The 24,778-nt window shown below is 41.6% G+C and overlaps 3 protein-coding genes across 12 annotated transcripts in view; 2 read left to right on the top strand and 1 right to left on the bottom strand.

Moving 5' to 3' along the window:
- PTPN4 (protein tyrosine phosphatase non-receptor type 4) overlaps positions 1 to 5,190 on the top strand; it is a 174,994-nt gene extending 169,804 nt beyond the window's left edge. For all 4 annotated transcript variants that reach the window (XM_082464732.1, XM_082464734.1, XM_082464735.1 and 1 more), the window contains one exon: positions 5,054 to 5,190. In XM_082464732.1, coding sequence (XP_082320858.1) covers positions 5,054 to 5,140 — 87 coding nt within the window. In that variant the 3' untranslated portion in view covers positions 5,141 to 5,190. The remainder of the gene's footprint in view (positions 1 to 5,053) is intronic.
- The window catches only part of LOC309662282 (uncharacterized protein), a 226,470-nt gene extending 205,063 nt beyond the window's left edge, over positions 1 to 21,407 (bottom strand). Inside the window, exons 1-5 of one of the 3 annotated variants that reach the window (XR_014264612.1) lie at positions 21,003 to 21,300; positions 17,041 to 17,167; positions 15,853 to 15,930; positions 15,626 to 15,743; positions 3,942 to 5,493 (exon numbers count right to left, since the gene is read on the bottom strand). Coding sequence is in view for 1 of the 3 variants with exons in the window: in XM_082464754.1 (XP_082320880.1) it covers positions 15,673 to 15,743; positions 15,853 to 15,930; positions 17,041 to 17,167; positions 21,003 to 21,035 (309 nt within the window). In the remaining 2 variants the exon portion in view is untranslated. Of the gene's footprint in view, positions 1 to 3,941; positions 7,171 to 15,625; positions 15,744 to 15,852; positions 15,931 to 17,040; positions 17,168 to 21,002 lie in introns of all 3 variants that reach the window. The other 2 variants (XM_082464754.1, XR_014264611.1) reach the window with 2 other exon arrangements.
- Positions 21,408 to 21,499: 92 nt separating this feature from the next.
- EPB41L5 (erythrocyte membrane protein band 4.1 like 5) overlaps positions 21,500 to 24,778 on the top strand; it is a 135,108-nt gene continuing 131,829 nt past the window's right edge. For 2 of the 5 annotated variants that reach the window (XM_082464736.1, XM_082464738.1), the window contains exon 1: positions 21,500 to 21,652. The gene's annotated coding sequence lies outside the window, so the exon portion shown is untranslated. Of the gene's footprint in view, positions 21,653 to 22,393; positions 22,512 to 24,778 lie in introns of those variants that run through there. The other 3 variants (XM_082464739.1, XM_082464740.1, XM_082464737.1) reach the window with 2 other exon arrangements.

The raw sequence follows: 24,778 nt of genomic DNA on the forward strand, positions 1-24,778 counted from the left end.
CTAATATTAGCAATAGCCAGTATTCAAATTTCCAGTTGTCTCATATAAATCATGTCTTTTTAAACTTTAGAACAGCTTTATATAATTCACATGCCATAAAATTCACCCTTTTTAACAAGCGTACATTTCACTGTTTTCTTTTATATCACGGAGTTTGGCAACCATCATTGCTATCTAATTTTAGCACATTTTCATCACCCCAAAGAAAACACCCTGTACCCATTTTTCCCTGTTACCTTCCCCAAGCTTCCCCCAACCTAGCCATAGGCAACCATTAATCTACTTTCTGTCTCTGTAGGTTTGCCTATTCTGACCTTTCATGTGAATGGAATCATATAATTTGATCTTTCATAAATAATTGGCTTCTTTTAATTAGCATAATATTAAAAGGTATATACATTCTGTAGCATATATCAGTACTTCATTCCTTATTCATTGAATAGATACACATTCATCTGTTGATGGAAATTTAGATTGTTTCCACTTTTTGACTCTTATGAATAATAATGCCATAAGCATTTGTGTATATGTTTTTGTTTGGAAATGTTTTCATTTCTCTTGGGTATATACCCAGGAGTGGAATTGCTGGGTCATATGGTAACTCTGTTTTTTTGTCTTTTGAGGAACCATCAGACTGTTTTCCTAAGCAGCTGTGCCATTTTGCAGTCCCCTGGCAGTGTGTGAGGGTTCCATTTTCTCCACATCATTCTCATCACTTGTCATTATCTTTCTTTTATTTTAGCCTTCCTAATGAATATAAAGTGGTATCTTGTGGTATATAAAGTGGTATCTTGTGGTTTTGATTTGCATTTCCATAATAACTAATGATATCAAGCATCTTTTCATGTGGCCATTTATTTGTATACCTTCTTTCGAGAACTGTCCAGATCTTTTGCCTGTTTTTCAATTTGTTTTTTCGTTTTATTGTTGAATTGTAAGAGTTCTTTATATTTTCTAAAAACAAGTCTCTTATAGTTCTATGGTTTGCAAATGTTTTCATTTATGCTATTCTTTCACTTTCTTGATTACGTCATTTGAAGCACAAAAGTTTTTAATTTTGATTACATCCAGTTTTGTTTGTTTTGTTTTTAATCACATACACTTTTGGTGTCATAGCTAAGAAATCATTGCCTAACTTAAGGTCACAAAGATTTATTCCTGTTTTTCCTTCCAAGAGTTTTATAGTTTAGCTGTCACATTTAAATGTCAGATCCATTTTGAGTTCATATCTGCACGTGGTGGGAGGTAGGAGTCTACCTTCATTCTTCTGCATGTGTATCTCCAGTTGTCTCAGCCCCATTTGTTGAAAAGACTGTTCTTTCCCCATGAATTGTCTCTGGGTCCCTTGACCGCAAATGTAAAGGTTTATTTCTGGACTTTCAGTTGTATTCCATTGATTTATATGTCTGTTCTTATACCACACTGTATTGATTACTATAAATTTGTAATAAAATTTGAAGTCAGGAAATCTGTATCTTGCAACTCTGTTCTTCTTTTTCAAGATTGTTTTGGCTACTCTGAGTCCCTTGCATTTCCATATGAATTTTAGGATCAGTTTGTCCTCTCTGCAAAAAAAGCAAGACAGGGATTGCATTAAATCTATAGATCATTTTGGGGAGTGTTGCCATCTTAATGATATTCCGTCTTCAAAAGCATGAACACAAAATGTCTTTCCATTTATTTATGTCTTCATTAATTTCTTTCAACAGTGTTTTGTATTGCACAGTCTTAGCATTCTTTTGTTAAATGTATTCTTAAGTTTTTTTTAGTCTTTTTGGTCCTATTGTAAGTGGACTTGTTTTCTTGATTACATTTTAGGACTATTCGTTGCTTGGATATAGAAATAAAACTGATTTTGCATATTGACCATGTATCCTGCAATCTTGCTAAAGTCATTTATTAACTCTAATAATTTTCTGTATGCATGAAAGTAGATTCCTTAGGATTCTTTATATATAGATCATGTCATTTGCAAATAGAGATAGTTTACTTCTTCCTTTCCAGTATAGATGCCTTGGTTTTCTTTTCACCTTTTCTGGCCCTGGCCAGAATCTCCAGTATAGTGTTAAAAAGAAATGGTGAAACCAGACATCCTTGTCTTGTTCCTGGTCTTAAGGGACAGTTTTCTGTTTTTCACCACTAAGTACTAATAAGGTTAGCATGGATTTTTCATTAATGCCTTTTATCAAGTTGAGAAAGTTCCCTCCCTTACTAGTTTGTTGAGTGTTCTCATGATGAAAGGGTGTTCAGTTTTGTCAAGTGCTTTTTCTGTATCTACTGAGATGATCATGTAGTTTGTGTCTTTTATTGTATTAACATAATGTATTAGATTGATTGATTTTGGGGTGTTAAACTAACCTTGCATTCCTGAGATAACTCTTACTTAGACATGGTGTTTAATTCTTTTTATATGTTGCTTGATTTGATTTGCTAGTATTTTCTTGAGGTTTCTATATCTATATCCACACATAATAGATTTTTTACTTTTAATTGTAGTAAAATACAAAATGTAAAATTTACCATCTTGACCGTTTTTAAGTGTACAGTTCAGTAGTATTAAGTATATTCACACTGTTGTATAACCAATCTGTAGAACTTTTTCATCTTGCAAAACTAAAACTCTATAGCCATTAAATCCATTTTTCTCTCCCCCAGCCCCCAGCACCCACCATTCTATTTTCTGTTGCTGTGAATTTGACTGCTCCAGATACATCATAAAAGTGGAATCACACAGTTTTTGTGTTTTGTGACTGTCTTATTTCACTGAGCATAATGTCCTCAAGAGTCACCCATGTTGTAGAATATGTCAGAATTTCCTTTCTTTTTAAGGCTGAAAAAAATACTTCCTTGTGTGTATATACCACATTTTGCTTATCCTTTCATCTATTGATGGACATTGGGTTTATTCCCACATTTAGGTTATTGTTGAATAATGTTGCTGTGAACATGGATGTATAAATACCTCTTTTAGACAGTGCTTTCAATCTTTTCAGATACATATCCGCAAGTCAGATTGCTGGATCATATCATACGTAATGAGTTTTTGTTTCTGTTCTCACAGTTTGTGTAACGTCAGGATTCGAATATGGCCCACACATTTTGATTGGTCTGTGTGTCTCCTAAACCTCTTTTAATCTGTGTCTTCCTCCTATGTCTCTCTTCTTTCTTCTTGCAATTTATTCGATGAACAGAACAGGTGGTTTGTGCTACTCGCTCTCCCATAGTCTGGATTTTGCTGATTGTGTTCCCAAGATGGTGTTCTCTGTCTTTTCCAGAACTGGTAAATGGATCTGTAGGTTGCAGCAGCTTCCTTCAGGGGGTACATGATGTCTGTGTCTTCCTTTTTGTGATGTTAGCAGCCTTGGGTGATCAACGTCTGCACCATTAATTCATTGGGCTTGCAAAATGACGATATTCTATCATTCCTTTTTTATTTATTAGTTGGAATACTTCTTTAAAGAGAAACTTCTCATCTGCTGTTTGGTTAACCAGTGGTACAGTCTGTATAGGAAAGACAAGATAAACACTTGATGCTTTCCCTTTACTTATAAGTTTTCAATATAATGAGTTGGTTCATTGGCCTCTCCAGGGTTGGTTTGTTCCCATTTCCTTGGGGCCAGTTCTTGGAATTGTGGCAGCTTAGGTCATGGCTACAGCCTGGTCATCGCGTAGTTCACTCCTTCCACCTGGTGGGGGTTTCAGTATCTATAAGGCAGCTCGCGGGATCCTTGACTCTGCTTAATGACTATATTATTATTCAGTCGCCTTTGACTGTTTTCCTTTGTTTCTGCATTTTCTCATTTCTCTGATTAAACTTACTCTTTGGCTGAAATTTTTCCACAGACAAAAGGCAGGCTGAGGACATGGGGGGCATAGACCATAGGGCCCTGCTCTGTTTCAGGGCTTCCAATACAGACTCAGACCGCAGTGTTTTCACTTACCATTTTCTGCTTATATCTTTGTCCCTTTTCTTCTCTAACAAGAATGCTGGTTCTCTACAATACCAGAAATGAAAGACTTAGCATATCACAAGTCCTCATTTGTTTTATTCCACATTACCCAACAGCCGTCTCAGAATAACAAAACTAACACTACCAACAGTATCGTTACCAAAAAGAATTTTCAGTTCTTTTTGCTTTGGGATATATATTCTACAGAGATACATAGTTAAATTACTGTTTCAAAGTCCTTTGAAATAGCTCCTCTGTATGTGGTTATGCCATCAACTAGATACATACATTGATATGTTTTATATTTTCAATTTATAGAGGCTTTTAAAATTAATGTTTTAATTATGGAGTATCTTTACATGGTTCCAAAGTAAAATCTATAAAAGAAGGAAGTATATTCTCTATCTCTCTCCTTCACCCTGTTCACTCCTTTCCTTATAGGAAACCATTTTTTTATGATTTATCCTTCCCTTGCTTTTTTCTTAACATACATTTTGAGATAGTACATATTTGTATTCCCCCCCCCTTCTCTTATAAAGATAATATATTGTATGCACTTTTCTCTGCCTTGCTTTTTTTACGTAACAAAATATCCTGGAACCAGCCTGTAGCAGTCTGTAGACTTCTTTTCCTTTTCCCCCCGTTTCATAGCACCGCACTTTGAGGATGTACCGGATCGCTCACCCAGTCCCTTACTGAGGACGATCTGAATTGTTTCTGCTTTTTTGTCATTATAAGTAATTCCACAGTGAATAGCCTCATTTCTGAATAAATATTTTAATTTCTTTTTCAAGTTTACCTTCTAGATAGATTCCTAGAAGTGGGATTGCTGGGTCAATAGGTAAATTAATGTAATTTTGTTAGGTGATGCCAATTGTCCGTGCATAGGGATTGTAGTATTTAACATTCCTACTAGCAACGTATGAGTGAGTTTTGCCAGCAAAATATGCTGTCAAACTTTTTTTGCCAGTCTCTTGGTGAAAAATGGTATCTGTGCAATTTTACTTTGTATTTCTTGTATAAGCAAGCCAAGTGAGATGTTTGTCTATCTTTGTTTTCTAGTTTTTCTGATCAATTCTATTTTTTTATATTTTATTTTTCAGAGTCAATACAGATTTGTATGTGAAGCTATTTTGAAAGTTTATGAAGAAGGATTTGTTAAACCTTTAACGACATCATCAAATAAATAAGAAAGCAAAGGTCTGGGATATGTGTTGGAAAACTGCTTTCCATTATATTCACTGTGCCATAATACTGCTTGCAGGAAATGGCATCTAAACAGACAAAAAAAAAAAAAAAATGAAGAACTAACAAAAACTGAAAACTTCAGCACTGTTGCACTTTATGTTTCAAAAAAGAGTCACTCTCTCAAAATCTGGAATTCATGTGTTTGAAGACTCTTTCACGCTTTGCTCCGAACAAATAGCGAATAACTGAGTATGTTCAGGGTAATGTACGGAATCTTGTGGTGGTGCCATGCAGTCCCCTTCTGGTAGAATTGCCACAAACAAGGCTCAGACTTCTCATCGTCTGTGTTGTACACCTGTATCTTGAAAGCAAAAAGAAGTCAACATCAGGAGTCAGCTCTGGTGTTTCCCCGTGATTCGTGTTCTTACTATACTGGCTACCAGATGTTACTTTTTAAATGTTAGCAATATCGTTCTCAGTATTAGCCAGTACACTGCCTGTGGATGCAGCACACCTCTCCCCACACTCCCCCCATAGAGACCTGCTGTTTGGAAGAAGAAAGGGGGAATTTGCTTCTCCCAGGAAATGCTGCACATTGTCCATTTACCAGCATCTTATAGAAAGTATAATAAGAATCTACAAATTTTCTTGAATTTAATAATGTAACTTATATTTATCATAAGGTTGGCTTATTCCAAATCATGTGATTTCACATACTTGATGTAAAGGAATGCATGCATTGTGTCTTAACCCCTCAAGTGCCTTGAGACGTCTTTGTATGTCTAATGAAAAGGCACTCCTTTGACCCCACTAGGAGGTATGTATGTATATTGTACATTTACAGTTTTATGCATTTTGAATCAGTTCACATTTTTTAAAATAGCTTCTCGTATTGAGAGTTATGCAGTCAAAGAAGAGTAATGAAATTCTATTTCTTACTCAATTCCTGTATTTTGCCACAAGAAGCCAAGATAATTTGTGTTCTACTGAGTGAACGCTCTGCTGCTATGGAATTATTCAAAACCTGCACATTCCTTTCCTGAGGGACAGGGGTTACAGTTCAGCAGCTGAAGTTAAAAGATGCTTTATTCTTCAAATTTCTTATTTATTTTATCCCTAACTTTAGAAATAGCATCTACTATACACATTAAAGTTAAACATATGGATACTCTAAACTAAAGTTAGAGCAGCTAATTGTGACTTGTTTCTATCACTAAGTAAATGATCAGCATTCATTTCAGTTCTTACCAAGCTTTGTTCACACTGGTCTGTTGGTTGGGAGACCACAAACGAGGGATGAAACGTCATTGAGTGTTTCTAATTGTAATCCCTCAATAGCTGAAAGGAGGGCCTTCTTGTCATTTTTGTGTACAATTAAATTGCTCCAGTTTATATATACTTATTAAGTTATAAGCATGTTAATATGGAGAGTTTTGATTGTCCAGCCTGATGAAGGACCTGCTTCCCTTTAAGGATGTGTATATTCTCCTCTTCAGGTTTTTTAATTTTTAAGTCCTCAGAGAGATAGAACTTTGAAATTGCCCAATTTTAATATAAGTGGAAATTTTCTCAGCTATTGAAATGTTATATTACACAATTACTTTCTATGGATTATGGTTAAAATAGATTCACTTGCTCTAGTGGTTTCTGAATATTTGTGTATAGTCTTGATAAAATTTACAGTTGAATGGTAGATATTTTGGAATGTCATTTAGTATGAGCGGGAGAATGTACATTTTTAAATCTTCAGTATAATCTAAATGATGTTATTTCAAATATTCAAAATCCATAATAGTAAATTTTAGGAAGTTAAGTCCTAAACATTAATAGCCAAGATACCAAATACATTATTGTATTAAAATATTTTACCTTTTTTTTAAAGAGAAAAGTAAGCATGACCTTTATGTCAAAGAGAAATTCTTATATCTATTTCTGAATTTCACAGTCAAGACAGTGTAAGATAGTAAATAACTCCATACAGTCTTTCTTGAACATTCCGCTCGTTGCCAGCAGATAGATGTGATTCAGGCTGCTGTACGACATCATGGTAAGTTGAAAAGTGAAAGAATAAAATGTCAGGGATCTAAGAATTAATAACGGTTTTGGCAGTAGTTTTTCACCTGAATTAAAAAGAAAACCTATCCTAACTATATGGACAGAATATGACAACCATAGATAAAAAGATAAAAGTTATATAGACATAAACAGATAAATGTCATGGTTGGCATGTTCTTTGATTTAGGGCTCTGTTTACACTTCTGAGAGTAGCTCTAATAATTTGTTGGCAGTGAACACTTCTGCCTTTTTAAATCATTAATGACAGGCTTGTGGGATCTTAGTTTCCCGACAAAGGATCAAACCCTCGCCCCCTGCAGTGGAAGCGCTGAGTCCTAACCACTGGACGGCCAGGGAAGTCCCTGCCTGAGAATGTTTTTAATCTGTTCATCAATCTAAATAGGGTTCTAGGAATAATCCCAGCTTTCATACACCAAGTAGTTCTAGATTCCACTCATATCAATGTAATAGTGTGTAACAAAGTGCCAGATTTCTTGTATCTAAACTACCCTCCCCCTCCAGCAGCCAGTTCTCCCCCCCCCCGCCCCCACCCTCCTGCAACACACACACACACACACACTCAAGAAATCAGTGCTGACTGTTATTCTCACAACTGGAAATAGGTATTGGTGAATCAAGGGGCTTTTGTAAATGCTAAGAAATGTTTGTAAAAACCTTTCCTCTCTGATTTAGGATGGTTTTACCAGGTTCATTTTAGGTCTTATACTGAACATCTGGTTTGTGTCAGCACTGTGTACATAGGTTGAGGAATATTTTGGAATAGACCGCATTCACAAGAGGCATACCTGGTAGTATTTGTTAAACCAGTGCATACATCCAAAACCAAGGCAGAGTAAATAGCATAAGCAACCCTTTCCTTTGTGCGGCCTGCCCAGCACAAGTGGGGGGCGTTGACCATGTTGGTTAAGAGTAAAGAGAAAATTTACAGATTAAAAACTGACTTCAAGTGTGTAAGCTATGTTAAGCCATTAAGACAGGTGCTTGAAGGTTTCAAGTGCTAACATATGCACGTAGAGATGCTTTTGTGTGATGATGGCATGTGTTGTTTCACAAAGGCTAATACTAACAAACAGGGGTAAAGGACTGTGGTACCTGTAGAGTTGTGTATAATCTGTTGGCAGGTCTGACCAGGTCTGACCAGGTATTGGAACAAAGGCCTCCCGTCTACACCACAAGTACTACAACCTGAGCGCTGAAAGAAACTTGAAAGATTTTATCCAGTCTCACCTTCTATTCTTATAGGCAACGTATGTGAATATCATAAATTCTTGTGAAGTTTAGTCTGTTTCAGTTCAAGAGTTATACTCAGGCAGTGTTTTTACTTAATAACTTGATGACCTTAGAAGATGTCATTTAATTTAGAGAACAAGTAGGCTTTAAAAAGCAATCCTAATTAGGGCCCCAACTCTGCTTGTCATGCTTCCCTGATAAACAGTAGCTTCTGTCAAGTATTTAGGCTGATACACATGCAGTGTGAAAACATTCTGAAATGCAAATTAGAGGTCTAATTTTTAAAAGCACTTAAAACATAGAACTAAGATTTAGAATGTATGTCCACTTATAATTAAATAATTTATGTTCATAATGTGAACGTGCAGTAGAATTAAAGCATTACTTGTTTTATAATCTTATCGGGAAGGGAGAAGGAAACAAGAATTTTTAACAATGTTCTATTTAATATCCGTGTTTTGAATATTTAAAGGTATTCTGATGGTAAGATTGCCAAAGTAGTTTTGAATTCATAAAAATTATTTATGCCACAATAATGTGGGATATGTTTACACCTCTTTTATTTTGTAGTAATTATTTTGTAGTTTAGGTGAATTTGCATTTAAGTCACTTACATTAAGGTAAATATTTGTTGAAACAAACGTCTTATCAAAAACAAGCCCTATTTCAGTGAGAAATTAGACATTTTATTTTTATAATCTGGGTGAAATTGTTGTGGGTAGACACCAAATAGTTATTTCTGTTTCCATATCTAAATTTGCTGCTACTTATTTGTATGTTTTTCTACTGCAGTTTACTGTTGATTTCTAAAGCTTCCTAGTCATTGTTACCTTTATTGTAGTAATCCAAGCTAAATGGGCAGCCAGAGGTGGAATCCACCGGGGTACCATCCATCAACATTGACTAGGTAGGGTTCAGCGCATAAATAAGTAAACCAATTTTTTTTTTAACTTACAAAGTGAAAGGTATTAGCAATATTGCAAGTTAAAGACTACAATTTTAGGAGGAGGTTCTAATGTTTAGCTTCCTGAAACCTTTTAAAATTTCCAATGCAGGAATGAAAATGTTTGAAAGCCTTGTAAATGCTCGTAGAAGTTTCAGTTAAACACTGTAGAATTTTCCTACCTATTGTTGTATAAATGATATAGAAAATATTTTTCTATGGACAAAAGACTGAAAATGTTAACTTCTTTTGCTTCATTGTTTAAAAAGGAAAAAATGATATTTGTATGTCTTTCATGCTGTAAAGAAATGAATGTATCTTTCAAATGTTATTAGAATTAAGACTTGATTCTAAGGATACTCTTTGTTTAAAAAAAAAGTTAGCAAGGGATTGAAAAGGAAAGGAAGAGTGTTTTCCACTTCATTATACAAAATGCAATTTTAGAAGAAAAATGTAATTTTCTTTATAAATAAGAGCAATCATTATTGAAGTATATTTCAATATTTCAAATACCTTCTTTTTCACTTTGCTTTGTGTTAACTTTAGAAGAGAAATTTTCAAAAAAAATGTGTGCATACTGTTTTTAAGTGTAAAATAATTGAATTTTAGACTTCTGGAGTGTGTAGGGGTACATGTGTTTGAGGGTAAGCGTTCGGCTCCATGCGTTTACCGTGAAGGAAAGTTCTCAGGCTTTGTCACTGTGCCAGCCACAAATGAGGACAGCAGTCTGAGCGTGTGACTTTGGTGAAGCCAGAAAACCGTGCCTAAGTGTCACCACAGTAAATATGTGCAGAGGCCCTGACAAGTAAATAGTTTGCTTTCTGTTCTCAGTATCTTGGACAGGTAAGACCACTGAGCCCAACTCTGACGTGTAGCAGTGGTGTCTTATATGGTTAAGGGTTTATTAATTTAGCTGAACAGAAGACAGAAAAAGCCCTACATTTTAAACCAACAGGCATAATTTGTTCAACAATTTCTTTGAAAGGTAATATTTATTATTCATCACTCACTAAGCTTGGCTCAGTGGGGCCTTTGTTATGTTGACTCCTACTTCCATCCCTCCAACTTAAAAAAAAATTATTAATCTCCCTTTACGGTAGAGTCTTTGTGAAGTAAGGTAATCTGTTCCTTCATTGACTTTTGTTACAGTTGTTGAAGGATTAATATCAGGCCCCCTCAACCCTGAGAGTTTCCAAAATTTAGCAAATACTACTTCTGATAATCTTAACTAAAATGTCACATTGCTACATGAAGTTACCACCATGAAGCCATCAAGGAGACTCAGCCCTACTTACAATCTTAGACTGAAAGAGGTGCTGATTTGTGGTTTCACTGTAGTGACACTTGAACCCGTTTTACCTTTTATTGAAAGAAGCTTTTTCGTTTCTACTCCTGAATTGTAGTGTTCCATTTTTTTGCCTTCCTGAGCAGGAAAATTTCAGCCCAATTCTGGGAGTCTCTGGCACTCATCTTTTCCCACCCTTCAGTTAGTTGACAAGATTATTCGTGCTTTCTTGTGTTCTGTAGAGTAGGTCAGATTTCAATGCTGAAATTGATTTCTTGAATTTCAAACAGCACTTTATTTCATGCTTACTACTGACTTAATTTATACATTTAAAGGTAAAATTTATCCCAGGAGTTTTGTAAATATGGAAAAATACAATGGATTAGCATGTAGAGCTCATTGGATCGGACCCAAGTTTAAATGCTTTACCATGATCTCTTGATCATTTGATACTTAAAAGGTAACTTGTGTGATTTTGGCTTTGCCGCTTTTCTGTAGTTTATTTAGCACAATAAAGGCTCTTGCTGGACTCTGAGTCCTCTCCGCTAGCTTCAGCCAAGTTGGGTTCACTATAATCATTCTGCTTTGCGTTTCTGTACGTTACTTGAACACCTGGAAACCCATCTGTTTGGTTTTGAGTTGTATTAGGCGTTAAGTCAGTGCTTCACCACCAGTAAGTTGAAGGGGGCAAAGTCCTGACACTTCGTATACATGTCGAGGGGCAGGATTTAAGAGACTAAAAGTTTACATGAAGCTGTTTTCGTTTTCTGTCATTAGAATATTTCTGCTTTTAGGCAAATAAAAGCTGTCCAGCCGGCGTTCCTGCAGCACCGGGGAGCTGCAGTTACAATCCATACGGTAACCTTTTCAAATAAGAAACGCTAGTCTTTATTTTCTACAGTGTAGGCTCGATTTTAGGACAGATAGTTTACTATACACTCATCAAGGATATTTTTAAGTAGTAGTTTTAAAAATATTTCTATGTAGAGGCTGTTTTAATTTGGGAATTTTTTTTTCTTGTAACAGGTGCTATATGTAAATATGAAGGGCAAAAAGTCATTTAGTTAAAAGTCTAGTTTATTTCCTAATTAAATTATGATTTTACATATTTGCTGCCATTTCACGTTTGATTGTACTGAACTAAATGGAATTAGCCCCTTAATTTTTTAAATTCTCTTTCCCTGTTTCACAAAAATATCTCTTTCCATATGGTTTCCCATAGTTAGGAGACAAAGAAGCTTAGGGTTCACTTAAAATGTTTAAGCTTGAATTTGGTCAACACTGGATAATTTGAAATCATCACTATGCATTTGTCACTGCAGCTTACTGTGTGCTTGAAAGGCTTTGTGGATTTGTCTTAATTTCAGTGAAAAATTAGAATTCCTGCAATGAGTTTCATGTAAAAAAAACTATGAATACTAACAGCAAACAGGATAAAAATGTTGATTTGCATTAAAACTGTTTTAACCCTAAGAGCAGTTTATGTTATGTGAAATGCTATTATTATACATATTTTGTTGGCCATAATTCATTTTGATTGAGAACTAGTTGTTCAGGTTCAAACGTGAAAAAACTCTAGCTGTGACTTTAAATTGTTCAACTGCAAAATAAAGATGTGCTTTAGTAATTTAAGTATAGGAGTTTTGAAGATTATTTTATGGGAGTTTTTGTTGTTGGGCTTTTCAAACAATGGTTAGTTTTTTTCATTAGTGGGTGATTATAAGAGACTAGGAGAATGCCAAATGCAAAATTTATTTCTAGAATTACTCACACAGTGGCTGTGTTTGGGGGTGGGTGGGTCAGTCAGGAACTAAAAGGGATTTAGAAGATTAAAGAATGTCTGGTGAGAAGCTCCTCCTTCACTGTGGCCTCCGCTGGATTCCTCTTCTCTCAGCCCCAGCCTCTCTACTCCGGTATTCCTACCCTGAGACCTTGTCAGTCAAAGTAAAGGACCTCTCTTCATGTGTCTGAAGCCCACTTGCCTTATACCTTCCCCAAGAGCAGTTAGGTATGCCGTTTGTCATCTGTAAGAAAATTTCTTGGAGAAAATAATATTTAATTTTGTATCTAGAAATAAGAAGGCAAAAGTAAATGCCATGCCTCTTTTCTTATGTACGTGATACTACGAACAGTATAAGGAAGACTCAGGAGGAGTTGTGAAAGCCTCTTTCCCATGCCCCGCCCCTAAGAATAGTACCCCTCAAACCAATGGCAACCTTAAATTTCGTGTCTTCTAGGGGAAAATATTGCACAAGCACTTGCGTGTACATACACGTTTTGTTAAGGCCAAAGGGATTGTACAATATATTCTGCAGCTTGCTTTTTCATCTTGGAAGTATATGCATACCAACACACTCAGATCTACCTCATTCTTTTGACTCACAGCGCTGACCTCCATCATACGGGTGGATATGCCGTAATGTAACTTCTTGATGGACATTTGTTTCCAGTTTACACTCTAGAAACAACGCTGCAGTCAGCATCCTCGTGCAAATATTTGCACTAATCACTGCAAGTCTACACACAGGGTCAGTTTCTAGCAGGAGGATTGCTAAGCATTGGGCACCTGCATTTTTAAATGTGAATAGTTGCTCTCAGAGAAGATTATATCACTTTATGCTTCCACCAAACATATAAGAATGTCTGTTTCCCCACATTCTGATTAGGACTGATATCAAACTTCATTTATTTGCTCATCTCATGAAAGAAATATTTTGACATACATTTTATTTATAAAGAGGTTGGATAGATTTTCATATCTTTATTGATCTCTTATATTTCTTGTTCTCTAAATTCCATATCGATAGCCTTTGCTCACTTTTACATCAGGTTGTTTAATGTTTTATTTATATGAGATGTTGGAAATTAGTCATTTGACAGTCAAACGTGTTGCAAAACCTGTTTCATATGGTGTTCTTTGTCTTTTGACTATTCTTATTTGGGACTGGGGGGTATGATGATATTTTTAATACTTTTATAAAACAAATGTATCAATCTGCACCTTTAAGACTTCTGAATTTGGAGCATACTTGCAAAAGCTTTACTCTAATTCCTATTAACATTGTATTTGTGACTGAAGCTTTCTTAACCACCATCCAAATAACCTACTCAGTATACTGGCACTCTGCTTTCTGCCCTTGCCCCCCCGCTTGCCACCACTGACCGCTCTTAATTATGCCAGGGTTCTGCTAGTTCCACCAAGTACCTTGTAAGCTTACTAAAACCAGCTGTGTTTATTTGCTAACCTACATATGCAAATTTACTTATCTTCATTATATCATTTAATTAATTATATGTTACATAAGCCAATGAAATGTGCATGTGAAAAGAAAAAGGGTAGCGTTTTTCCAAAAGCTTTATACGGGTGTCATTAATACTTTCTCGAAGTCTGAAAATTGGTATGAACAAGACAATTATGAGAGACTAACAGAAAAAAATCGATATACTTGGGGTCTGTTTTTTGCAACAGACTAAGGGATTATAATTGAGCTCAAACAAACGTATTCTTAGAGCCGGGCACGCACATAGCCCCGTGCACACGAGCGGCCTTCGAGAGTCCCAGAAATGTGTCAGAGCTTTCCAGAGCCCCTCTGCACATCTGACTCCCCAACTTTTCATTTTGAGCTCTGAGTTAGGTCAAAGAAAGTAACAGTTCTCTGGGATGGGCTTGGAAGTTCTGGCTGTTCTGCTCCCTCAGGTGGCCCTTTGGCTGCTGGTTTCAAGGCTGCAGAGGAACTGGGGAGAGCGAGCTGAGACCCAGGCCCATTAAAATGCCGCAAAACTCATTGCTCTTACCAGCATTTAGCTATTTTCCTTGAATAAACACCTCTGGATTGTTGCAAGCCTTTGCTTGCTATCCAGAGTTTGAAAAAAAGTTAATTCTGACCAGGTTTTTTGGTTGCTTTTCTGGATTTTCCAAGGTCCCTACTCTGCCGTTTTCATGGACTGCACTTAACCCCTTGCCTTCAGACTCCTGGTCTTCCAACACATTCACCCGACTGTGTTCTGATTGACTTCTGGCTGTTGCCAGGAACCAGATCCACCCTCTGAGGACAAAGATTTGCTACCACTGCGAAGATCCAGAAGCCTGTGAAGTAGTTTCCACCTAAACTCACAGCTTCACCTCCCACTGCTTTCTCAGGCATTATCAGCACCAGGAATGAGGTACAAAGCCCCTGAACTGCAATTGCCCACCACTGCGTTTGACCCTCACAACTGTGTCTCCATTTTACAGATGAGGAGTTAAAACTCAGTTTATTCTTTGGAAGTTAAGTAGCTAGTGTGTCTAGGAGGTGTCTGACTCTACAGCCAAAGTTAATATTCTTTGAGAGAAATTATTTTTAAAAGAACAGTACCAGTTTATATGTTTGAAAAATCATTGCCATAACTTTGACCTCATATTTCTAAATCAATTTTTGGAAAATAGGCATTTAAAATGTGATGATTCTCTCTTTAAAGGACATTTGAGGTTTGGTTTATTTTTAACAAAACTAAATTCAAATTTTTTTGTGTATTTGGTTTATGTAAAATTAAATGAAATCCTCTTATGTATTGAAATAGGTGTAGAATCACAGGTTTTAAGATCTGGAAGAGATCTCAGGAAGCATCTGTTCTAATTACCCCATTTGATTTTAATTTTTTTAAGATTTATTTATTATTTATTTTTGGCTGCGTTGGGTCTTAGTTGCAGCACGCGGGATCTTTGTTAAGGCACGCGGGACTTTCGTTGCGGCACAGGCTTCTCTCCAGTTGTGGTGTGGCAGTTCTTCTCTCTCTAGTTGTGGCACGCAGGCTCTCTAGTTGAGGCGCACGAGCTCAGTAGTTGTGGCGCACAGGCTTAGTTGCCCCGTGGCGTGTGGGATCCTAGTTCCCTGACCAGGGAATCAAGCCCACGTCCCCTGCATTGGAAGGTGGATTCTTTACCACTGGACCACCAGGAAAGTCCCAAATTACCTCATTTTATAGACGAGAAAACTAATGCCAGGAAAGATGGATGCTTGTCAAGTGAATTCATGGCAGGTAGTCACCACTGGTCTTTCTACTGTGTGGTCTCCTGATAGCTTGGTGGGTCCTGGAATCACACAACAGTCACAGGTGTGGGGCAGTCATGTAAGGGCCACGAACGACTCTCAGGCCCCACCCCAGACTTAACCTTGCAACAAGATCCCCAGGTGACTCACGTGCACCTAACGTCTGGGCGCCGAGCCGTGGCTCCTCCCCTCTTTTTCCCTTAAGTCTCTCAGTCCCTCGTGGTTTCACTGTTGGGCAAACCAGATGGGAGAATGTTTTCACTTCCGCCTCTCTGTTACTCAATGGCAGGAACTTGCCTGGAGCCATCCAGGGTTTCCTGAAATTCTTTTTTCCCTGGCAGAATAAAGAACGCGTGTCTGCCACCAGATCAGCAGGGCTCTGTTCCAGATAATTCTGAACAAAATGATACATGAAATATGGATTCATGGAACATGAATGCTTAGGTCTATTGTCCTGAATCTCCAGAAGTAGGGAAAAGCCTGACTTTGTGCTCTGGAGAAGGGAGTGACTTGTCTCCAGTTTCTCCAGTTTATCTTGCATCTCCCTTCTCTGCACACCTCTACCCCAGCTCTCCCCCATTCTTTTAAGGTGTCCTTCAATTAGTCTAGTGGTTAATACATCAGTGTGAATTAGTTTAAGCTCTTACACATGCCAGGAATACTTGCAAGGAGAGAAAGGGTGAACTTTCAGACATGAGATTCTGGCTCAGGAAAGATGTAGTTGGGTAAAGGGAGCCACCCGAGCACGTGCAACCAGGCCCAGGCCACCGCCCTGTTCCAGGAGCCCCCATCGCCCACTGGCAGCGCGGGTATCTTTGTTCCTTGGTCTATAACTTTTACATTATATGTAGTGTTGTGTGCTTCCGAAAACATTTTCAGTTAACTTATTTTATGTAAGTTTCCTAACTACCCTCTTAGGAAGGTGGTATCATCCTCATTTTACAGACTTAAAGTTATTTTGGATCTTTTAGCTTCTGAACTGAAGTCTAGACTCTGCAGTATGCTAATCAAACTCTGTCTTAGTGGTGCTTCCTGATTTTTTTTTTTTTTTTAATTGTGTGCATTTTTGACTAGTCAGTGCTCTCCTGATCCAGTGTCTGGAAAACAAGCTGTTCCTGATTCCCGCTCTCTCAAGGGTCTTTTCTTTTTTTTTTTTTAATTTTTTTCTTTTTTCTTTTTGTGTGTGTGGCTTAAAATAACAACAAATATTTATTATTGCTCACAGCTTCTGTGGGACAGGAGATAGGTGGTTCTGACTCAGCCACAGTTGCACATTGGTGGGGACTTTGTCATATGAAGGCTTAAAGGGCTTGGAGGATCCGGTGCAACATGACTCACCTACACAACTGGCAAGTGGGTGCTGGCTGCTGGTGGGAGGCCTCGGGTCCTCTCCATCCAGCTGGCTACGCAGGGCTCCTCGAGTGTCTTCGTGACATGGTGGCTGCTGTCCCCCAGAGTGAGCAATCTAAGAGGGCAAGGCAGAAACGGCACTGTCACTTACGATGGAAGTCACACACCATCACTTCTGCAATGTTCTACTAATCACCAAGGGTCTTCTCAGTGGAGGCTTGTGGAAGGCAGGGCCCCTTCAGCCTCCAGGAGGACTGACTCTCATACTGGAATTCTCTCTGCTTCACTCAGCTCAGAATGCCTCAGCATGAACGGCCCCACCCGTGTGGACCAGTTCAGACAAGCTGACTGAGAAAGTAAGGAGCTTGGAAATCAAGGGGAGAGGGTTTTGCAGACTTGGGACCAATGTCCTCAATTATTTAAAGGGCTGTGGTGTGGGGACTTTCCTGGTTGGCGCAGTGGTTAAGAATCCACCTGCCAGTGTAGGGGACACGGGTTTGAGACCTGGTCAGGGAAGATCCCACGTGCCGCGGAGCAACTAAGCCCGTGCGCCACAACTACTGAGCCTGTGCTCTACAGCCCGTGAGCCACAACTACTGAGCCCGCAAGCCACAACTACTGAGTCCGCGCACCTAGAGCCCATGCTCCGCAACAGAGAGTAGCCCCCGCTTGCCACAACTAGAGAAAGCCCACGCACAGCAACCAAGACCCAACACAGCCAAAAAAAATCTTTTAATTAATTAATTAATTAATTTAAAAAAAATAAAGGGCTGTGGTGTGAAAGAGGGGCCATGTTTTTTCTTGTGGGCAAAGGTAGATTTACCGTGAAGATAATCAGGTTTAAGCTTTAGGGCTCCTGACTTGTATGGGCCCCTTCCAAGACCCTGTATCTCACTCACTTTCAATCTTTAAATTTGTCTTATTTCACTTAAGCCTCCCCTCCCCCCACCAACTGTATTATATGATTTTCAGAACTAACAAAACCTGGATCTACCCCTTTCTGTGACTCCAGAGAGAGCAAACCAGGACCTAAAATAGGAGTGGAAATCTAGGGTGAGGATGTTAGTTCAATAGAGGAAAATCTTTCCATGGCCAGGACTGTTCTACCAAAAGTGGGTTAGTCTAGTAGGCACTTTCGATACCTTACCCACAGCCATTCTTCCTAACAACACCCCCTCCTTCCTGCTAATAGAACTTGGATTTGCTCAAGAAGTTAATGGTGAGCCCTTAATCTCAGAGGGAGCAGGCCCTTCCCCAAACCCCAAGTGTGAATTATAATTGGTCTAAACCAGTTATGGTATTCTCTCTCCCTATGGCCAGTGTGGGCAGGTAATCCCATTCTCACCAATGAGACAGGGCGTGGTGGGACTTCCTTCCCTGAATTAAAGACAAGGCTTCGCTGGGGATTCCCTGGGGGTCCAGTGGTTACGACTCGGTGCTTTCACTGCCGTGGCCTGGGTTTGATCCCTGGTCAGGGAACTAAGATCCTGCAAGCCTCGCAGCACAGCCAAAAAAAAAAAAAAGCTTCAGGAAGAGAAGATCTTTTCCCCTTTCTCTTTCATTTCTGAAACTCAGATAGGGGAGCTGATGATACTGCAGCCCTCTTGTGGCCAGTAGGCTAGAAGCATAAAAACCAGAGTCAACATACTGAGGATGACAGAACAGAAAGAGTAACAGTTTAGGATCCTATTGGACTGTTGAGTTGAACCAATCTCTAGATTACTTATGTAAGAAAAATAGTCTACTTATTTTTTTAAGCTACAGTTAATTGTATTCTCTATTACTTGCAGCCAAGTGCATTATAACTTATTTCAGCTGTGTCCAAGGAGAGAGCCTTCTGTCTCTGGTGGATGGCAGTTAGAGGGCTAATTCACCACAAAACAAGAATGTTGCAGAGGGTGTCTATGCCTGGGGGAGAGGATGAATTGTTAGGAGGAATAATCTTTCATGATTAGAGCACAAACAGCCTCCTATGGCTGAGGCCCTTAGCTTGCATCCTCCAAGACTTCAAATTTCCTTCAGCCTATAACCATATTTCTCAACCTATTTCTCTCACCCCACCCTACCCTTGACCGAGGTAGAAAAAAGGATGGAGCAGAGAACCGTTCCTCTAAACTGGTGTGCTAGGCAACAATTTAGGACAATGAAGCTGGTTTATAAGCATTGAGAGAAAGTGCTTCCATTGCTGGTCAGTAGACAGGAAAAGTACAATACAGCTCTCAGCCCTGACAGACTGGGCGGGTGACACTCAAGACCAGACAGTTCTCAAACAGGGTAACCTAACCCCGGGGAGACATGAAGGGTTTCCACGGGGTACATGGCCCAGAGAGTTGGTTTTGTTTTTTTTTTTTTAACTCTTTACTATGGAAAAAATTCAAACCTGTACATACAATGGACAGAATAGTTTAACGTACTCATCACCCAGCGTCACCCTGTGGCCCTTTCTAGTTCCATCTATACGTGAGCCACACTTCCCACCCCCGTGTCAGCATCACTGGCACCACTGCTGTTTTTTAACTGAAGTCTAGTTGATTTACAATGTTGTGTTAATTTCTGCTGTACAGCAAAGGGACTCAGTTATACATATATATATTCTTTTTCATATTCTTTTCCATCATGGTTTATCACAGGATGTTGAGCATAGTTCCCTGTGCTATACAGTAGGACCTTGTTGTTTATCCATGCTGTATATAACAGTTTGCCTCTACTAATCCCAAAGTCCCAGCCCTTCCCTCCCTGACCCCCCCTCCCCCTAGGCAACCACAAGTCTGTGAGTCTGTTTCTGCTTCGTAGATAAGTTCGTTTGTGTCATATTTTAGATTCCACATATAAGTGATATCATATGGTATTTGTCTCTTTCTGACTTACTTCACTTAGTATGATAATCTCTAGTGGCATCCCTATTGCTGCAAGTGGCATTATTTCATTCTTTTTTATGGCTGTGTCATTGCTTTTTTATTGAGCTAAAGTTCAAAGATGACCACCAGCATTTCCTCTCACCCCTGCACCTCCGTGCTGCTCCTCCCATGAAGAAGTGATGAAAATGTCTGTAATGAGATTGTAGTGACGGCTGCACAACTTGGTAAATACACAAAAATCGTTGAAGTGTACACTTTAAATGGGGGAATCACATCTCAATAAAGCTATTTTTAAAAAGTAGAGAAAGAAAACTTCTCTACTTTAATACTATTAAAAGAAAAAAAAAATAGAGGTGGAATCTTGTTTCCGTCCCTTTTGAAACGGGTCTGGCCTTCTGACTCGCTTTAATCAGTAACCCGCAACATAAATGACAGCGTGTGACTTCTGGGCGTTGCCCTTATAGGCCTTGGAGCTTCAGTCCTCACTCTTTGAGGGGCTCCAGCCACTTCAACCACCCTGCTGCAGACGCCCAAGAGGACTCAGCTGCTCCTAAGAGCCACCCCAGCTGAGATGCCACACGGACGAGTGAAGGCCTTTGGACAACCCCAACTCCTGTAACACCGCAGCCCCCAGCTGTGTCTCCCCAGACGACGGATAGGGCTTGGGGTGGTGCGGGTTCAAAGGGGCAGCGCCAAACCCTAGGAAGGGCCCTTATGCTTTCAGCCAGCAGGTCCTCCACTGAACCCCTCGGAGCTTTGCCCAGGGCCCCGGAGCCCCTTCAGCTCGGCCCTGTCCTCTCTGACTTGTCGTCTTGGTCCCCCACGGCCCTTCCCTCTGCCCCCGCCCCCGGGCACCTCACTCTCCTGAGCAGGCCGGGCCGAGCAGGGGCGCGCCTTCACCTCCTTCAGGCCTTCACTCCAAGGAGACCTTCCTCCTTCCCTACGGGTCTGTGTAAGACCACCAGTCCTCACTCTGTCCCTGTCCCCCTTCTAGCTTTCTCTTTGTCATTTAGCAGGGCCTAACCCTAGTGCCCAACTCTAACCACGAATACTGATAGTTGGTACTGAATCTTACTAACTGATGTCACTTACTTTCTGTCTCTCCTGCCAGCTCGGAAGGCGCATGAGGTCTCTTCGTGTGTCCTGTTTATCCGTCGTATCTCCGCTGCCCAGAACACACCCTGGCCCATCACAGGCACTGACCTGAGTTCTCTGTACGGAGAAAGGATGCAACGTTCTCCGTTAAATAGAAATCTCCTATTTCCCGTCCGCTGCCTTACCGTTCTTCATGCATCTGTTCACCGTCTCTGTCCCCACTAGAATACAGCCGGGCAGTAAATATTTGCCGCGTGAATTAACTTGTTGAAGGACTGACAGCATGACCTAGCGTCACTTCCGTCCGCAGGTTAAGCGGCGGGCGCGCACCCCCCGAGGACCGGGCTGCTGCAGAGCCGCTTTAAACCAGCCGCCAGAGCTCCGGCCAGGTCTGCATAGCCGCTTTAACCCGAGCATCTCCCCGCCCCGCAACTTCCGGGGCGGTGTCGTTGCCCATTTAAGAGCGGCGTTCCCCGCCCCCGGGGCGGAGCTTAGGGGCTTTAAGGGGCGGGCTGGCGGTCGGGGTCCGCGGGGATTAGTGTGGTGGGCGCGCCTCTGGCCGCCATTTCTCGGCGTCTCCCCTGAGCCGCCCCCTGGCGCCTCGCGTGGGTCTCTCCCCTCTCGTGGCCGCGGGTGGTCGCCGCCAGGTAAGCGCGCCGCCCGCCCGGCTCCTCACGCCCTCCTCGCCGGCGCCGGGGCTGCGGCCTCGCCCGGGACCCTCGGGCCGCCCGGCGCGAGGGGTGGGCGGGCGGCGGCCGAGGGGCCGGGCGCGGACGGAGGGAGGCCGGGCCGGCCCGGGCCGGGCCGGGTGTCCACCTGCGGGCGGACGTGGCCGCTTGGGGACGCACCGCGGGCCGGTCGCGAGCGCGCTGGGCTGAGGCGCTCCGGGGGCGGACCGGCAGGTGTCCCGGGGTGGGGGTGGGGGTGGGGGTGGGGAAGGGGGGCTCCGGGGACCCCCCCCCCACCGCGGCCGGGCCGGACGCCGGGCTCCGGGGGGGTCGGCTTCGGTGGTACCTGCCCTTACGGTTCTGCCGTCAGAGCAACCACACCCGAGTCTTTTAGACCGTTTGGCAGCGTTTTAAGTGGATATTACGTGTTTTTTCCAGAATTGGGGGAAGGCTTCCCGTCGCTCCGTTGCTGTCCTACTGACACAGTGGATGGTTTCACAGGCGCTGGTTGGCAGGGTTTTCTCCTCGTTCTTTAGAAAACGACCTGTTTGCCCCGTCTGCTGAAGGCCTCCCTTGCAGACGCTCTCCGTGCTGGGATCACTGGGCGGGAGGGTGTCAGTCCCCTGGTGGTGGTGAGTAAGCCTGACCCTGGTCGACTGGGGTTTGTGCTGAGCCGGAAAGCCGTGCGGGAGCCGGCGCGTAGGGAGGCGTCCCGGGAGCGCTCCTCGCCGGCTGCCAGCGGGCGGTCTTTCCTTGGGGGGTGCGGTTGCCTACGGAGGACTGTGGCCACCGCTCACGTAGCAGAGTGTGCACGAATCACGGCAGACTTGAGATTTAGGTGTGTATTTTAAAAAACCAAAACTTCAGTGAACTTAGGTGGTAAACGGACGACTTGAGTTTGCATGTTTCCGGTTGTAGGGGAAGCCCGCCTTAGTTCACAGCTGAGAAGTTAGACGTGGTAGATTCAAAACTCCTGTGTAAGAAATAGGCAAAACCCTACCACCCCGAACTCCCGTTGTATTATTTCGGACAAGCTGTTCACGCAGCGCCTGATGCGCGTACTGCCGTGCTGGCTGGGCCGCCGTGGGGAGCGAGTCGGACTGGGTCCCTGTCCTTGTGTGTGGCTTAGTGGGGGAAACACCCAGTAAAATGGACAGACGGCGTGGCATTTAATTGCAGTCCCTCGAGTGTTACAAAGAGCGGTCTAGGGCTGCTGCAAGGAGACCCAACTCAGGCGGCACGGGATGCTTTTCTGAGGAAGAGACATTTCCAAGCAGCCGTCTGAAGGTGGCCGTGCGAAGTAGGAGAGGGTCGGGGAGCTGGCGTGGAGAGGGCACCCAGAAAGCCGGCCCAGCTGGCGGAAAGGCGGCACCGCGGGCTCTCGGGCTGAGTGGAAGCCTGACCCGAGCGGGGCGAGCGCGGGGGTGGGCGCCCGAGGGTCCCGGCGGCGGGGAGCGAGGCCGGTAACGCTGGGTCCTTCACAGGGGTCGGCGGGGTGGCCGCTCAGAATCCGCTGCCGCGGCTCGAAGGAGGGGGCTGGGGAGGGTGGACGTGGGAGAACGGGTCGGCAGTACATTTATTAAACTTCGGACGTGTTCGTATGTTGGTATTATGCAAGAACTGAGAACCTCCACAGGACTCTCTGCAGAGATAACCTTGCTTAAGTGTGCATGTCCTTCTCGTGCTTTTGTGTGTGTACAAGGTGTAAGAATATGTATATGGGTGCACCCCACCCCAGTGTGGAGTGAACTATGCTCCTTCTTCTGATTTCATTTTTCACTTGTAGATTTTGTCAGTGTCTCTGTCAACTGTACTTTAAAAACAACTGTGTCGTGTGCCATTGTATGAACCATCATTAAACTACTTACATGTTGATAGAGGTATTTAAAACTGTCTTAATCATGCCCTGAAAATTCTTGTTTCCGTAACTTGGAGCACATACGGGACATTTCTTTAGGCTGTCCTACTAGACGTAGGACTGCTGGGTGAAAGGGTGTGCACATTAACATTTCTCGTAGTGTGCTGACTTCTTCCTGCAGGGGGACATGGTGTGAGAGTGATTGTTTTTCACATACCCTTTTCAGCACTGGGTATCTAGGGTCATTTAAATGACAGACAGTATCTTATTTTTTTAATTTGGATTTGCTTGGTTACTGGTGAGGTTGAACATCTTTGTAATGAATATTTTTATTGCATGTCAACTTTGAGACCTTGTTTCTTCATATCTTGTCTGTTCTTTCTCTTCTGGGTTGTTTATCTTAACAATTTGTGATAGTTCTTTATTAAACTGCCTATTAATCCTTCAAGAAATTTTTTGTGGAATTTCACCCTAATATATTATTTGTTTTTTTCTAGTACTCATTTCTTTTACTTCTTTAGTCCATCTGAAATTTGTTTTCATGTAAGTGCTTTCATATTCTTTTATAAAAGAACCTGTTGGGCTTCCCTGGTGGCACAGTGGTTAAGTATCCGCCTGCCAATGCAAGGGACACGGGTTCGAGCCCTGGCCTGGGAAGATCCCACATGCCGCGGAGCAATTAGGCCCATGAGCCACAACTACTGAGACTGCGCATCTGGAGCTCGTGCTCCGCAACGGGAGAGGCCGCGATAGTGAGAGGCCCACGCACCGCAATGAAGAGTGGCCCCCGCTTGCTGCAACTAGAGAAAGCCCTCGCACAGAAACGAAGACCCAACACAGCCATAAATAAATAAATAAATAAATAGCGTTCCCTTTAAAAAAATAAAAGAACCTGTTATTTGTGGCATGGAGTTTCATAGTTCAAAGTACCTAGTTATTTAAATTATAAATAAGAAAGAAGTTGTGTTTTTCCTTAGCAGGTTAACTCTGCTTGTATGGTGAGTCTATTTTTTTTTTAAATTAATTAATTAATTTTTGGCTGCGTTGGGTTTTTGTTGCTGCGCGCGGGCTTTCTCTAGTTGTGGCGAGCGGGGCTACTCCTTGCGGTGCGCGGGCTTCTCATTGCGGTGGCTTCTCTTGTTGCGGAGCACGGGCTCTAGGCTCACGGGCTTCAGTAGTTGTGGCTTCTGGGCTCTAGAGCGCAGGCTCAGTAGTTGTGGCGCACGGGCTTAGTTGCTCTGCGGCAT

Source organism: Balaenoptera physalus (assembly GCF_965194825.1).
Source record: "Balaenoptera physalus genome assembly, chromosome: 6".
Taxonomy (NCBI): Eukaryota; Metazoa; Chordata; class Mammalia; order Artiodactyla; family Balaenopteridae; genus Balaenoptera; species Balaenoptera physalus.